A 15,257-nucleotide genomic window follows, 5' to 3' on the forward strand; every position below is an offset into this window, starting at 1 on the left:
GTCCCGCTACTTGAAAGCGGCAGCTCTAGCCTTTAGCTCGGTGTGGATGTTGCTGTAATCCATGGATTCTGGTTGGGATATGTATGTACCGTCACTGTGGTGACGACGTCGTCGATGCACTTATTGATGAAGCCGGTGACTGAGGTGGTGTACTCCTCAATGCCATTGTATGAATCCCGGAACATATTCCAGTCTGTGCTAGCAAAACAATCCTGTAGTGTGGCATCCGCGTCATCTGATCACTTCCGTATTGAGCGAGCCGCTTGTACTTCCTGCTTTACTTTTTGCTTGTAAGCAGGAATCAGGAGGATGGAATTATGGTCAGATTTGCCAAATGGAGGGCGAGGGAGAGCTTTGTATGCATCTCTGTGTGTGGAGTAAAGGTGGTCTAGAGTTTTTTTTCTCTGGTTGCACATGTGACATGCTGGTAGAAATTAAGTAAAACGGATTTAAATTTGGCTGCATTCATGTCTCCGACCACTTGGCGCACTGCTTCTGGATGAGCATTTTCTTGTTTGCTTATGGCCTTATACAGCTCGTTGAGTACGTTCTTAGTGTCAGCATTGGTTTGTGGTGGTAAATAGACAGCTACGAATAATATAGATGAGAACTCTCTTGGTAGATAGTGTGGTCTACAGTTTCTGATGAGGTATTCTACCTCAGGCGGGCAATACCTCGAGACTTCTATAATATTAGACATCGCTCACCAGCAGTTATTGACAAATAAACACACACCCCTGCCCCTAATTTTTTTACCAGATGTAGCTGTTCTGTCCTGCCGATACACGGAGAAGCCAGCCAGCTCTATATTATGCGTGTCGTTGTTTAGCCACGTCTCGGTGAAATATAATATATATAATAATAATATATGCCATTTAGCTGACGCTTTTATCCAAAGCGACTTACAGTCATGTGTGCATACATTCTACGTATGGGTGGTCCCGGGAATTGAACCCACTACCCTGGCGTTACAAGCGCCATGCTCTACCAACTGAGCCACAGAAGGACCATATAAGATTTTACAGTTGTTAATGCGCCTTTGGTAGGATAGCCTTAATCGTAGATCGTCCAGTTTGTTTTCCAATGATTACATGTTGGCCAATAATACGGAGGGTAGTGGCGGTTTACCTACTCGTCTGCGAATTCTTACAAGGCACCCCGCCTTCCTCCCCCTTTTTCTCCACCAATAACCTGCTGTTGATGTTTTAGGTGATGACTCCGTCCTCCCTTTTTTGAAACTTTGCCCCAGTGGAGAGTAGTGTTGTGCACCCTGGGATGTAACTGATCTTTCTATAATAAGGTCAAAAGACCATGTTAACTTCTTTGACTCAGTCTCTGCTACCAGACAAGCATACATCCTACTTCTTCACAGCCTGTCTCGCTTTTCCTCTCTATTTGATCATAAACACCACACATTTTGTGGCAGAGAAAAGCAGACAGTGTACTGCCATTTCACATTGTCTCTTTGTGTTTCTGTACAGGTATTTACTCAAATACTTTTGCTCTAAAGGTGCTTAGCTTTACATCTGTTTGGTGCTACATTACTTGGTTTGGAATGGTTTGAAAACTGTATTCAACATCTGAGATAATGTAAAAAAGACACACCTGATTTCTTTATTTATTCATATTTTCTACATTATAGTGAAGACATCAAGACTATGAAATAACACATATGGAATCATGTAGTAACCAAAAAAAGTGTTAAACGAATCAAAATATATTTTCTATTTGAGATTCTTCAAAGTAGCCACCATTTGCCTTGATGACAGCTTTGCACACTCTCGGCATTTGCTCAACCAGCTTCATGAGTCAGTCACCTGGAATTCATTTCAATTAACAGATGGCGTGGGGGTGCTTTGCTGGTGACACTGTCTGTGATTTATTTAGGATTCAAGGCACACTTAACCAGCATGGCTACCACAGCATTCTGCAGCGATACGCCATCCCATCTGGTTTGTGCTTAGTGGGACTATCATTTGTTTTTCAACAGGATAATGACTCAACACACCTCCAGGCTGTGTAAAGGGCTATTTGACCAAGAAGGAGTGTGATGGAGTGCTGCATCAAATGACGTGGACTCCACAATCACCCGACCTCAACCCAATTGAGATGGTTTGGGATGAGTTGGACCGCAGAGTGAAGATAAAGCAGCCAACAAGTGCTTAGCATATGTAGGAACTCATTCAAGACTGTTGGAAAAGCATTCCAGATGAAGCTGGCTAAGAGAATGCTAAGAGTGTGTAAAGCTGTCATCAAGGCAAAGGGTGGCTACTTTGAAGAATCTTAAATATATATTGATTTGTTTAACAATTATTTGGTTACTACTTGATTCCATATGTGTTATTTAATAGTTTTGATATCTTCACTATTATTCGACAATGTAAAAATAGCACAAATAAAGAAATACCCTTGAATGAGTAGGTGTGTCCAAACTTTTGACTGGTACTGTATGTATAGGTGTATAAAAGTGTTCAGCTTATTATGTCAAAGGCTTAGATGAAGAGAAAGTATGACATTTCATACATTCAACTCTGTAACAAAACCAAAGTTGTCATATTAATGTTATTCTAGAAACAATGTAATACATTGGGGGGAAACCAGTAGAACAAATTGTTTGATATAAATAGTAACAATTAAAATGCATAAAACCTGTGAATTATCATTCATGACCAGCCCCCTGATGAGCCCATTGGTCCAGGGGGAATGAGTGATATGCTTAAATTGGACCTGGCTAGGCCTGGCAGTCAGACTGCAGAGGAATGCAGGGCCTTTGTCTATCTGAGCGAAGAGTGGGTCAGAGGGAGAATGCCATTGATGATTGCAGAGAGGTGGAAAGAACCTCCAGGAAGTGCTCTCTCTCTCTCTCTCTCTCTCTCTCTCCATACCTCTCTCTTTCTCTCTGTGTGAGAGACTTGACCATGCTGAGCCTGTCTCGAAGGCCACAATCCCTGGGCACATCCACTGCTTTGTCTCACCCCATAAACACATACCACACCACCACCACCCGTCCTCTACTGGTTGCTGCCTGGGTCTGTGTGGCCAGGGACCCAGGGGCTGCCAGTGGTCCCATTCTTATACACATAGCTGTTCTTTACATGGCTTGGCCTAACAAATATAAATAACTAACATTGTTGACATTTGGCACACATGTTAGAAATTATTTTAGATCATTTTTATTGCAATAAGTATTTGAAAATGATATAAATTCACTCAATAATACTTACTTTCTTATGTGTATTTTATATTACTGGTTCCTCATATTTGGACCTTTTGACCAAACAGAAAAATTGTACATGCCTTTAATAGATCATATATATTTTACCACTAAAATCAATATTATCCGACAGGATGAGAGAACACAAAAAAATAAACCTGCTGTTCTTTTGAGCTTTGCTAAGGCTTGGGACAAGATGCCATGGTGATTATAGATTTAATTGTCAACGGTAGACTAAAAATGGAATAAAGCAGTAACTGGATCTTTAGCCAGTGTCCCCTTCTGACCAGTGCCTGCCGTCTCCCGTCACATTGCTCACTCCCCTCTCTGTCAAGGGGCAGAGAGTAACAGCAAATGGCCCTTTCAAAGCACACGACAGCTGGAACACAGGGCAAAGGTGACTGAAGCAGTTGCAGGGTGGGTGGAGAGGGGGCCACAAGAAGAGCAGCTGCAACTTGAAGCCACTTCTTTCCCTCAATATATGTATTTTGAAAATATGGAATTAGAAATCTATGACGACCAGTGAAAATGAGAAACATCTGTATTTTGGTCTTAATTACTCTCCATAATGAATCCATATGATCATCTCCTCTTTGATAGATAAACGCAGCATGTTTATTGAGCAGGTTCCATCATTCCTAAAGAAAATATCAAAGTGTATATTTTATTATAGATGTGACAGAGTGTTGGGGGTATGGCAAGTTGCGATCCCCCCAAATATATTTTCCTGTTTTATTTATATAATCTTTCTTCCTTTTGGACTTCCCATTTCTTGCAGCCTGGTCTCACCCAATATAAGTTGTAGCAACAAGATACAAATACATATCTGTTGGAATATCAAAAAGATCTTCTGTTCTGCATCCTCAGACAAAAAAATACTGTATATAGAATGGGAGCATAATTGTCTTTTCCATATACATTAAAGAGAAGAAAGAAAATTATCAAAACATTTGATACACATTATGCACTGTGCGAACAGACATTGTTCAAAGCATCAATCAATTCCCAGGTGGAGATATTCCAGAAAAAGGAGGTAGATTAAGGTAGGTCAAATTATGTTCTCAAAGAACACTGCTACTTGCTGCCACTGTGTGAGTTCATGCAGTAGTACAGAATTGATTGTGGTTGGTGTTATCGCGAGACTGGTCCATTAACAACCTGCTTGACACACAGCACTGAGTGCAGCTTGCCTGCCAGGGTCGAACTGAGCTCAATAAACGACAGGAAAGGCGAACATCTGTCCGTACATCATGAAAGGACGTAAGAACATTTAAGAAAACACGGAGACAAGGAACATATTTGTAAGTATTGCGTTTTGACAATGAAAATGTTGAAACCGAAAGTTATAATATCCAGTGCTACCTCCGTGCAGCGCAGCTGGCTTGGTCAGCGACAGTTGCTGATCTAATTTGCTGTGTAAAGGCTTCTAGCCATGAATTACGACTATGTAGCGTTATCTTCCTGCGTTCTTGCCTCTGCTTGCAGTTTTCCTTTCGTTAAAACAGGGCAAACTAGTTTGCGAAAAGCAAACATTTGTATTTTCGGTTTATTGTTGGTTAGGCCTAATTAAAAGTTCATAGGGACATTTGTTTGTTGTCTGTAGTCTGGTCCATTGTTATTTTAATAACTTTAAATGTTTTTACACCAATATAACAAAAGTATGTGTCATTAAAGTTGTGGCTGATTAGTGCGCAAAATGAACAACTATGCGTTATAAAGTTATCCATATTTCGACTGTTGTCAAGTGTCCTTTAATCCTAAAATAAAATAAATGTTCTTATTAAGTGTATAATATTTTAGTGTTGGTACTGATGCAACATCTGAAACAAGTTGTGTCTATTGTACGTAACTCGACTCAGAGTAACATATGGCTTAAAGTGGAGCACAGCTGGAGGTAGCGTTTCCATTGCGGTGATGTCAGAGCAGCTGACTCTACAGCTTGCAGTGTAATTAGCTAACAGAGCACCAGTTTACTCACTCCCCTGGCGTCTTTCTTAACCTTGCCCGATGGGCGAGTGCTGGTATCCACAAGCCTGAGTTTTGCCTGTCTCTGTTTGCATGCTTGGTAAATGAACGGTTCCTGATCATTGTTCTGTATACACGAACAACGGCTGAGTAGCGATCGTTTTTGTCTGTGTGGAAGCGTGCGTGCGACTGTACCCGGTCTGTCCGTTTCGCATTTCCATGTGAAGCTCAAGAACTAGCGCGACTAATCAGACTGCTGTTGGTAACTTGAGAGAAAGGTAGGAGAGTTCAAAAGGACAACACTGAAAAACACACACACACCGTAGACTAATCGAGAATAAAATAACAATATTTATTTTGATTTAAGTAGCCCTATTGATGCGTAAAGAAGTCGATATGATAAGGACCCCTTTATCATATTGTAATAGGGATGGCGCTTCTATTTAACATGCAATGGAAATGTAGTCTTAAACATTTTAAACAACTATGTCTCGCATTTTAATTGCTAATGTTTGCATTGGTAGACTACTTTGTGGCATTTTCTGCCAGTTGTATTCTTTTCCTGTACATTTCGTTTGTGGTTGGTTTACTTTTGTTTGTAGTTTCCTTGAGCACCAGATGTGTTGCTGACACTGGCAGTATTTCGTTGATTTAATATCCAGTTTTTCCTGTTTTTCATTAGGTTATGACGGAAGAATGGAGTTCCCAGACCATAGCCGCCAGTTGCTGCAGTGCCTGAGTCAGCAGCGTCACCAAGGTTTCCTCTGTGACTGCACTGTTCTCGTAGGGGATGCGCGATTCAAAGCACACAGAGCCGTGCTGGCCTCATGCAGCATGTACTTCCATCTCTTCTACAGGGACCAGCCAGACAAAAGGGACGTTGTGCATCTGAACAGTGACATTGTGACAGCCCCGGCTTTCAGTCTGCTCCTTGAGTTTATGTATGAGGGGAAGCTGGAATTCAACACTCTGCCAGTGGAGGATGTCCTGGCTGCGGCCAGTTACCTTCACATGTATGATATAGTGAAAGTGTGCAAAAGCAAGTTGAAAGATAAGGAACTGTGCTACCTGGATGAGAAGGTTAGCGAGGTGATAGCACTGAGCTGTCTGGAAAAGGAGAGCTCCTCAGACAGCGAGCTGCAGAGCAAGCAGCCAGGTCCAGGCCGGCGACAGACACAGCAGCTGCCCCAGAGAGCCCCCCCGGCAGAGGAGTTTGACATGGACAACAGCAAAGTCAGGCTGGCTGTCACAGATTGTGATAGGTCTGCACAGAGCAGGCAGAAGGCAAACGGTCACCCTGGCAGGTCCCCGGACCTTGTAGGTGTCAATTATGTGTCAGCAGAGGCCGAGCCCTGTGTCCAAACAGCTGGAAAAACAAAAGCTGATGTCAGTAGTTGCACAGTATTGCTGTCCCAGAGGTCCCGGGCTTCAGTTGACATGGACTGTGCTCTGGATTTGTCTTTCAAGCCACTGTCTAGCAGAGATCCCATACACCCCACCTACATCTCGGGACAGCTGGCCCTCGACAGCCAGCAGCAGGGCACTGAGCCACTTGTTAAAGATGAACACGACTTGCTGTCAGAGCAGGAGGACAGTGAGGCGATGAGCCCGGAGAGCCAGCGCTTTGGGAATAGTGCCAGGAGCTCAGTGGTGACAGGGTTCGCTGCCCTCTTCCCAGGCAACAACGGCTCCACATCGGCCCTGCTCTCCCAGGAGGAAGACCTGATGGAGGAGGGGGTGGGCAGTGGAGGAAGGGGGGCACGAGGGGCAGAGAGGGCGATGAGAGGAGGGGGAGGCTGTTGGGGGACAGTGAGGAGGAGGACGACCTGGCCTCTTCAGACATCTCCACCTCCAGTGGGGTCCTGCTGCCCCCGGGGCAACAGGTGTGTGTGTGTCCACTCTGCAGCAAGGTGTTCCCCAGTCCCCATGTGCTCCAACTGCACCTCAGCTCGCATTTCCGCGAGAAGGACGGGGCACGCTCCAAGCTCTCCCCTGACGGTTCTGTTCCCACCTGCTCACAGTGTGGCAAGACCTTCTCCTGCATGTATACCTTGAAGCGGCACGAGCGCACACACTCTGGTGAGAAACCATACACCTGTGGCCAGTGCGGCAAGAGCTTCCAGTACTCTCATAACTTGAGCCGGCATGCCGTGGTTCACACACGTGAGAAGCCTCACGCCTGCAAGTGGTGTGAGCGCCGCTTCACCCAGTCTGGGGACCTGTACCGCCACATCCGCAAGTTCCACTGTGGCCTTGTCAAGACCCTCGCCATTGGATAAACCCCTCTCACCAGTGCCATGAAATAAGACCGAGTAACGTCTTATCACTCCCTGAGTACTACTACTGCATATACCTCCACAGTAAAGTACTAGTTATACATATTCACAAATTGTTAAAGACATATCCTTTTGGAATTCTAATCCATGTGGCATTTCTTAAGTTAAAGTGTAGAAACTTTATAATGCACAAAACTGGACTTCACTGGAAGGATGTTGGACTTTATCATTTTGTTTTACAATAATAAGATGGGGTGTTTTTCCACTCAAGCTGGATATATGTTGAAGGTGGACAAATCAGTTGCACTTGTTTATTTCTGTCTGTCTTGGTAGTGCAAAACTGCTGAACTTGATGAAGTGTATTCTGCTAATAGAAACACATTTCTACGCATATATCTGCAAGTGAATTACAGCGCACACTCCTGAATGGATTAACATTTGGTTAGTGCACATGTGGAAGTGGAAACTAAAACTGCCCAAGAGTAGCAATCTATTTTATATCCAACCTTATTTATTAGTCAACCTGCTTAACAGGAAGAAATATCACAAGGCAGTGAAAAAATACTTGAAGTTGGACTACTGGATATTTTTTTTGGGGTAGCTAGTATTGTCGTTTTCTTTATGGTAGGAATGAAGCAGACATCATGATGTTTCTTTATAATAGAGGATGAAAATAAATACAGGAGTTGCAAGGGTTTTTCATATAGTAAGATGGAGCATGTCCTGAAGGAATTATGTTTTTGCTGCACTGGCCTTTCAATGTTCAATGTTCAGGCTGCAGTATGAACATTTAGAAGTGAATTGTTTTGTCACCTTTATGCTCTAGCATATACAGGTTGGGTAGTAATTACTAAAGATTGCAGCTAATGCCTGTAACACTGGTGCCTACTGAAATGATTGACACTCCTGTTCTCATACAAGCATAGGACCTGTTGCCTTCAATACAACTAATCTGTGGGCCTTCAAAAATGTGATCAGCACTTTCCCTTTACAGTGCCTTAATACCAGGAAGTAACTTGGTCACTCAGTGATAGCCCTTGGCACTTGTATGCCAATTGATTCATGAGTGTACATACAATAATGTAATACATGTGGTTTAAAATCAAGCTCTTTATTAATTAACAATTGTTGACTTATATTTAGAAAGTTCAATTTCTGGGTTATTTGTCTGTATTACAGCACTGTAAAAGAAAGGGTAACCACGTTTGCATATTCCTTTGCTGTCCATATAATAATGCTGGAGACATGCCCTGATAGACAGGGCAGAGAGTGGGAGAGATGGTCAAAGTATACTCTCGGTGTGCCTCAGTGCTTCTCTGAGGAGATGGTGTCCTGTGGATGTCTTGTTGCCACACTGTCCATTCATCAGAACACGTAGCTCAAAATGCTAAATCTACTGAGTTCATTTTGCCCCTTGTGGTTGCTCTTATAAAGTATCCTATCTATTGTTCTGTTCATGTTGAAGTACTACTGATGTCTGATTTAATGTTTGAGTGAATCCTTTGGTGGAACTTTGCTTGACAGAATCTTTGGACAGAATGTGGATTTAATGGGCCTGTTGTGTGTTGGAAAGATTTCATTGTGGTTGGGTTCATTTTGATGCTATACATATGATTCCTACAAGGTGAGTAGCACTAAAAGTCCAAGATAAAGGTTTCATCTGTCCTGAGAAGACTTGATCTGAAGGATTTATTCGTTTAACTTGGTTCAGGGTTTACTTTAGGTGTGACCTATAAAGATGAGCTGATTTCTCTAAGCTTAGAGACTTTTGATGCCTTGTCATCTTGGTACTATGGAATTGATATTGGGGTCGTTTATTCATTTCTGCAATCCTGTTACTGTAAAGAAATGGTCTGTTAATGTATCTTACACAGAAATCTTAAATTGCGTATTCTCACCGAAGCACTTGTTTTGAGCATGCATATAGTTTCAACACTGATATTGTCTAGGCTGCTATTTCTTACTATTTGTATATTTAATGTAAATATATATTATATTTATCAGTATGTATGCTGTTTCTCTGTATTAGAAGAACACGGTAGAGTTGATTATCAAGGTGTTTTACTAAGGCTTCAATCTCTTAGGTAAGAGTTTCATGTCTTCCCTCCCACCGTGATTTGGGTTTCCTTTTCCTGTCTCACTCCAGTGAACTTGGCTTCCTTTTCAGATGTAATGTCTCACAGGCCATGTCTTCACTCCAGAACAAAACAGGGAGTAATACTGCTATGACTGCTGTTCCGGCAGAGGAAGCAGTTGTTCACAAGAACAAACACACCGATATGGTGTAGAATATCTATAGAAGTCATACAATACAAGCATTGTTCTCCTGTCCCAGGTAGTTCTCAAGGGATCATTGTGCATGTCTGCCCTCACTGTGGGGGGAAAAAAGGCACCATGAGTCTCTCTTTGCACTTTTTGTATTGAATGGAGCCGTTGGAATGCGAGAAATGTATTAGGCAAAGGGAGACCTGGAAGACGGTAAACAGGTGCATTGTCTGGAGGCATCGAAGAACAGCCCTCGATTCCCAGCATGCATTAGATAAGTGCTTCATTGTTCTTTTATGTGGAGAGGATACTACAGTGACTCCATAGCGTCTTTAGCAACACAATCACTATAATTGTAAGAGTATTTCTCTTTTCAAGTGTTGGTGTTGCCTGATTTTCAAGAACCTTTTTGAGATGAGGTATCGCAACACTGATTCATCTGAACTTTAGTATGTAGGTAGTATTTATTAACATCCAATTATGTACCCATCCTCCCCCTGGAATGAGTTTCCCAATATTTCATGAAGCTGTTTCTTTTTTTTTAGATGTCCTGTAGTGTTCAATTTGTGGTATTTCAATCGAAACACAGGAATGTAGTTTGTTGCATATTTTCTCACTCTTTTGAAAGGAACATTTCTTATGTGATGCAGTTGAAACATTGTATTGTTTTCTCTAATGTACACATGTAGTTGTACAGGCTTAGAAAACTAACAGTAAATTCTTTTTTTGATGGTTTCTCAGTCATTATTTATATCTCCAGGATTGTTACAGAATGTGCCTTGTAGAAACACAGACAAGTGTTGCATCTGGAGTTGCCCCTTTCATACATTTGCTACAGACTTCTGTGATGATATTCAGGCTATACAATTTTTATTTCAAAATGTCGACTCGGCCTGTTTTCTGCTGCTTTTAGAGATGAGTTTCAGGGCTGGAGTTTTGCTACTGTTAAATGAATTACTCTTTTGTAAAGGTTTTTAATCTGGAATTCAATTTAATGTTAAGCAAACTGAATGCAAGTATTTTTGTTTGGCTCTAAGTTAAGTCCATGTTTGGGAATGAACCTAATTGTTTTCCATAGATGTCATGTTTAATGTGAAACACAGAGATAGTTATGACGAATGAAAACTAATGCTCCTGATCAGTGGGGGTTCTGTTTTTCTAATTCATGCTGTAGAATTTAAGTCTAAAACTGAGTATTGGGTTACATTAATACTGGAATTAGTGTATTTGGCAGGTTAAGACTGTGAAATTGTGTACAATCATGAGAAATATTTATTGAATTGTTTCTTGTGCAACATTTTGACTCAATTATTTGATTTGTAAAATGAAAGATGCTGATAAATGTCAATGGTAATATTAGAATTTGTAGAAGTGCCATTAGAATTTAATATAATTTTTTAATAAGAAAGTTATATTTTATAGTAATCAATTGCTTCTGTGTTAGTGGTTTAAAGATTAGGGGTCAATCTTATTCAGAATTGACATTGTGTAGAACTTGATGCAATTTATTTTGATCTGTAATTGTATGTGCTTTTTTGTGTGTTTTGTTTGTGCTTTCAGAGAGTGTGTGCGTGCTGTGGAGATGTGACAATCTTGAGTTAGGTCTTTATTAAGATTATGCATAGATTAAACAGGATACTTTTCTGTGCCTCGTGTGGATGTCTTTCTTGTGCGTTTCCTGATATTACCATGTTAACATGTTTAGGGGCACAACTCTTCCCACTTTGGGATTTAGTTGTCCAATCCTATTTTGTGTTCTACTGACCAAGACACACTAAACTAAGACAGGATTTGTGGCAGTAAATCCATATAATAATTGGCATGGGAAATTGAAATACGCATTCAAACTGGTGAAAGAGGATTTTCCACTGTCGACCTTTAGATATTGTCAAGGAGAGTCTTTATTGTTGCCTTTGCACAAGCAACACCCGATAAGTGTGTGTTAGTAGTGAGAGGACTGTATACAGACAACACAATGTGGTAATATTGTGGGTCTTCTCTATCCCACTGAACCCATAACCTGCAGGGGATATTTAGCGGGGGCATGTCATTCTTCCAGAACTTTCAATTGTTGTCATATTAATCACCTTTTTCATTTTCTTTAATGAAAGTAAACTGCATAAGTGAGCAAACAAACAAAAAAATCTCCATGTCAATTCACTGGTCATTTTCTTTGCGGAGGGGTATTAATTATTCCCCCGCTGCAAAGCTACTCTGCTCCAGCTACTCTGCTATGCATTCGGGGATGGGTTGGGAGTTCCCACTACTCTCCCCAGCACATGAATTCTGTGGTGCATAGACAAGGCAGCATCCAACCAACCCTGAATTACTGCCCCATCCTTGGCCTCATCCAGTCACTGGGTAGTAGCTCAGGCACTCTGTCTGCTCCCTCTTCCGAGCACTAACTGTACGCACAAACAGACGACACTGCCGCCCGCGCTGACCAGCCAACCACAGCACAAAGAAAACAATGGCCTCCCAAGATCATTCAAAAACACCAAACGGCCTCCACTACCTCCCAGTAAATAAGGGACCTCACACTGTAAACATTTCTTCAGTTCTCAGGGTATTCACATCACTATCAGCATGTTATATCTGCACTTGGCCATCACATGGATTTCTACATGAACCAAACCTGAGTATGGAAAGTATGGTCCATGTGATAACGATTAACTGCTAGATGGCAGGGCTGTGATGTGGGCTCTGATTTAAATCATGGAATATTGAAAACATTCCTTTCCAAGGCTTTTAAGCCGGGTACATTTAGATGGTTTTGGACCTCTACAATACTCTCTGTATTTCTTTATTCCCCATTTTAGAGGCAGACTTGGAGGAAGTTGTTGAGATGAAAATTGTAAGTGTCCACCACCTCACAAGGCCAGCGGTGGGAGCCCTTGACCTCTGAACGGACTGCCAGGGACAGCTGGTGTGGTCCATGTTTATTTATTTATTTCTTAACAAAAGACAGGTGGTAACACTTGAAAAGGGCACACACACACAAAGAAACAAACAGCTTGGTACAAAAACACAGCCTCGTTTCTCTATATAGTCTGCGGTATAGACATGATTTTCACTTACATCGACTCAGCATCACACTGCTCTCAGAAACAGTAACAATAAAAATAGACATTGTCGTAAAATGTTTTTCTCAGTTACATTTCCTTTTATTTTGTCACAGAATTGGTTTGGCTTCATTCAAATGCTTCTGCAATACATAACTTACATTATGAAATTGAATACATGAATGACAATTAGCTAGACAGTTGGATATATATCACTGGTGTTCAGGTCATGCTGGGGTTGCCTTGTTTGGAGTGACTCGTCCGTGGAGTGCCAAGAGAGTGTGTCCTTGGTCCACTGCACAGCTGTCACTCATTCACTGACGCATATTTATAGCAGTAGCATCGCTGTGCTCGGCGCTCGCACTCCGGGCACAGCTGGTCCCCAAAAGAATGGGTGAAAGACAAAGCCACACGCTCCCACTGCAGTTGGTGTCCAAGCCTGACCAGTCGGCCTCTTCTCCTCATAGGGCCCCATACATATGCTAGGGGGAGAGGAACAATTTTAGGAGGAAAACTGTGAACTTCAAAGTTACATTAGAGTGACAGATGTAGGGATGTGTTGAACCCTGACAGCTGCACGTTCCCATTTTAAGAGTGCATTAACACAATGCCATTACAGAGTTCAGAGCGAGCAAAGGGAGAATAACCCCAGCTCTGGCATCCACCTTATAATAAATGAACAGAGAATAATTCAAGTAAATGTTTCAGATGACAGCCAGGCATGTACACTCTGCAATGTGTTTACTAGGATGGCTAATATTTGACCCACGCCTAACTTGAGATAGCCCCAGCAGCCTACTTCCAGTGATGTGTTGCCAGTTTTTGAAGATTTATTTTCCAACAAATGTGCTTCGACTGATGAACCCCCAAAGCACTTGAGGTGAACAAAGGATTAGATAGGTAAAAATCTATACAGAAGTGGCACCACTGTCGTCTCTGATAAGCAATATGGTGATAATTCCATCTGGCCTATCAAATTCAATCACATAGATTTTTAAAGCCCTTTTTCCATCAGCAGTTGTCACAAAGTGCTTATACTGATACCTAGCCTACAACCCCAAAGAGCAAGCGTTGCAGATGTAGAAGCACAGTGGCTAGGAAAAACTCCCTAGAAAGGCAGGAACCTAGGAAGAAACCTAGAGGACCAGCCCTCTTCTGGCTGTGCAGGGTGTAGATTATAAGAGTACATGGCCATTAAGGCTAGGTTGAATATCTTGAAGAACAAACGTTCATAGATGACCAGCAGGGTCAAATAATCATAGTGGTTACATAGGTCAACACCTCAGGAGTAAATGTCAGTTGGCTTTTCATAGGCGAGCATTCAGAGGTCGAGGCAGCTTGTCTGGTAGAGAGAGCGAGCGAGAAATAGAAAGTCAAAACAGCAAGTCCAGGACAAGGTTGCACGTCGGGTGAACAGGTCAGGGTTCCATAGCCGCAGGCAGAACAACAGAAACTGGATCAGCAGCACAATCAGGTGGACTGGGGACAGGGACAGCCAGGAGTTGTCAGGCCAGGTAGGGTCAGGTAGGCCTGAAGCATGGTCAGGTGCTCCGGGAGGGGAGACCGAGAGAGACAGACAGGATAATTATAGGGAGCACTTTTTATTTTATTTCACCTTTATTTAACCAGGTAAGCCAGTTGAGAACAAGTTCTCATTTACAACTGCGACCTGGCCAAGATAAAGCAAAGCAGTGTGACAAAAGCAACACAGAGTTACACATGGGATAAACAAACGTACAGTCAATAACACAATAGAAAAGTCTATGTACAGTGTGTGCAAATGTGGTAAGATTAGGGAGGTAAGGCAAAAAATAGGCCATAAAGGCAAAATAATTACAATTTAGCATTAACACTGGAGTGATAGATGTGCAGATGATGATGTGTTAGTAGAGATACTGGGGTGCAAAAGAGCAAAAATAATAATAATAATATGGGGATGAGGTAGTTGGGTGTGCTATTTACAGATGGGCTGTGTACAGGTACAGTGATCGGTAAGCTTCTCTGACAGCTGATGCTTAAAGTTAGAGAGGGAGGTATAAGTCTCCAGCTTCAGTGATTTTTGCAATTCATTCCAGTCATTGACAGCAGAGAACTGAAAGGAAAGGCGGCCAAAGGAGGTGTTGGCTTTGGGGATGACCAGTGAAATATACCTGCTGGAGTGCGTGCTACGGGTAGGTGTTGCTATGGTGACCAGTGAGCTGAGATAAGACGGGGCTTTACCTAGCAAAGACTTATAGATGACCTGGAGACAGTGGGTTTGGCGACGAATATGTAGCAAGGGCCAGCCAACGAGTGCATACAGGTCGCAGTGGTGGGCAGTATATGGCCTTTGGTGATGCTAGTCAGGCGGGAGGGTGTGAGCAGCAATCAGTTGAAGGGCATGCATTTAGTTTTACTAGCATTTAAAAGCAGTTGCAAGCCACGGAAGGAGTGTTGTATGTCATTGAATCTTCTTTGGAGTTTTGTTAACACAGT

General features: G+C 42.2%; 1 protein-coding gene across 1 annotated transcript; it reads left to right on the forward strand.

Annotated features, from left to right (window-relative positions):
• The first annotated feature begins 5,865 nt into the window (after positions 1–5,865).
• Positions 5,866–11,368, forward strand: zbtb42 (zinc finger and BTB domain containing 42). Its single transcript, XM_035742759.1, has 2 exons — positions 5,866–6,877; positions 6,964–11,368. The coding sequence occupies exons 1-2, from the start codon at positions 5,876–5,878 to the stop codon at positions 7,456–7,458; spliced, it is 1,497 nt and encodes a 498-aa protein (XP_035598652.1). The 5' UTR covers positions 5,866–5,875; the 3' UTR covers positions 7,459–11,368.
• The last annotated feature ends 3,889 nt before the right edge of the window (positions 11,369–15,257 follow it).

This window comes from Oncorhynchus keta, chromosome 29 (assembly GCF_023373465.1).
Source record: "Oncorhynchus keta strain PuntledgeMale-10-30-2019 chromosome 29, Oket_V2, whole genome shotgun sequence".
Classification (NCBI taxonomy): Eukaryota; Metazoa; Chordata; class Actinopteri; order Salmoniformes; family Salmonidae; genus Oncorhynchus; species Oncorhynchus keta.